General features: G+C 39.9%; 1 protein-coding gene across 1 annotated transcript in view; it reads left to right on the top strand.

The window, feature by feature from the left end:
- Nucleotides 1-1618, top strand: part of ak9 (adenylate kinase 9) — a 21819-nt gene that overhangs the window by 4851 nt on the left and 15350 nt on the right. The window contains exons 8-11 of the mRNA XM_014011562.1: nucleotides 156-295; nucleotides 372-694; nucleotides 766-786; nucleotides 884-1002. Of these exons, the coding sequence (XP_013867016.1) occupies nucleotides 156-295; nucleotides 372-694; nucleotides 766-786; nucleotides 884-1002 (603 nt within the window). The remainder of the gene's footprint in view (nucleotides 1-155; nucleotides 296-371; nucleotides 695-765; nucleotides 787-883; nucleotides 1003-1618) is intronic.

Here is a 1618-nt window from a genome sequence, read left to right as displayed (position 1 = left end):
TATATATATAGTATATAATACTTGGCCCCTCCATAAATATAGTGGCCCCTTGATGGCCCCTTACTCAGAAAAATCCTAGATCCGCCACTGGTTGTAAAATGAAAGCGAATATGTTCAGTAAACATGGACTAATCAGGTTTTCATCACGTCAACAGGACAGCCTTTTGAGAGTCATGTCTTCCTCTAAGACGGTGGCGCCGGGCTTTCGGTGGAGAAGGAGCCGCTGGGGCCGAAATTGCCCTGTCGCCCTGAAGGAGGGCAAGCTCATTCCTGGCAAACCAGAATTTTCTGTGGGGTAGGCGCTCGTTCGCATCTTCTTGCCTGTAAAAACTGCAACGGTAAAAACAACTCTCTTCTGAACCATTGTCCAGCTTTCAGGACAAGATGTACATCCTCTCGTCTCAGGAGGCCTACCACAAGTTTGTCACGAACCCCCGACCGTACTTACTCCCTCCGATGCCCAGACCCCCCTGCAAGGTGTCTATCATTGGGCCTCGTCAGGCTGGGAGGAGAACCGTGTGTGGCCTTCTTGCCCGGCACTACGGCGCTGTGGTGCTCGACGCGGAGGAGCTGTCGCAGCCGCTTTTATCCAAGGCTGAACAGGAACGGTTGGACAAAATCCAAAAGGAGACAACACAGGCGGCTATAGAGAAAATCCAAATGAAGCTGGAGCAAGAGGATGAGCAAAATCTGGGTTAGTTTGGCAATTTTTAAAATGTAAACATGTCCCACAGCTAGTTAATGTTTTTCTCTTGATTCAAACAGATAAAACCAGCTCTGCAGAAGGTAAAATATTATTAAATTTATTACACGTCTGTTGCAGTGAGTTTCACTGCAGCATGTTGCATGAGAACATGCAATAAATGGTTCCTGCTCTTCTTAGTGACAGAGGATCATCCAGAAGTAAAGGCCATGGTGCTTCAAGCCGTGGAGGAAGCCAAACAACGCAGCGCACCTCGTTTTGACCTGTATGCTGATGTGATGTTGAAGCATATAAAAGAGGTTTGTCAAAGACTTTATAATAACTGCACCTTATTTAGCTTTACTGAAACTTTAATAAATGGTTAATTAACCTTGAAACATCATTAATTAAGGATGATTCATACTTATTAAGCTGTATGAACACATTAATTAATGATTAACCCATAAAGGCTAATTACTTCCATAACCAACACATGCTTTGTTTTTTTTATGCTTAAAAACCCACAAATTAGAGTTAGAGAAAGTTTGAATTTTCTATCTAGTAATCCTGCAGTGCATCAATTATTAAGGCAGGTTATAGCAGTTCATTAACTCTCCTGTTGTGTTGCGGGTCAAACTGACCTGGTTTAAAGTTGAACATTTTTATTAAAGAGCTTGAAGCATTTTTTTCTGTATGTAAGTTTTTCTATTTGTCTTAACAAGCATAATCAACATCTAAAATGAAAATGGTTCATTTTACATATTTGCAACTCCCCTATGCATCTACATATTACATAAAACGAAATGTAAAAAAATCCATTCAATTCAATTCAATTTTTATTTCATTAAAACAAAACAAAAATAATTATATACAATATACAATAAAAGAAAAATATAAAAAGAAAAATGAGAAAATGTGTGTGTGTGTGTGTGTGTG

This window comes from Austrofundulus limnaeus, unplaced genomic scaffold (assembly GCF_001266775.1).
Source record: "Austrofundulus limnaeus strain Quisiro unplaced genomic scaffold, Austrofundulus_limnaeus-1.0 Scaffold82, whole genome shotgun sequence".
Lineage (NCBI taxonomy): Eukaryota > Metazoa > Chordata > Actinopteri > Cyprinodontiformes > Rivulidae > Austrofundulus > Austrofundulus limnaeus.
This window is presented reverse-complemented; position numbering and strand designations above follow the sequence as displayed.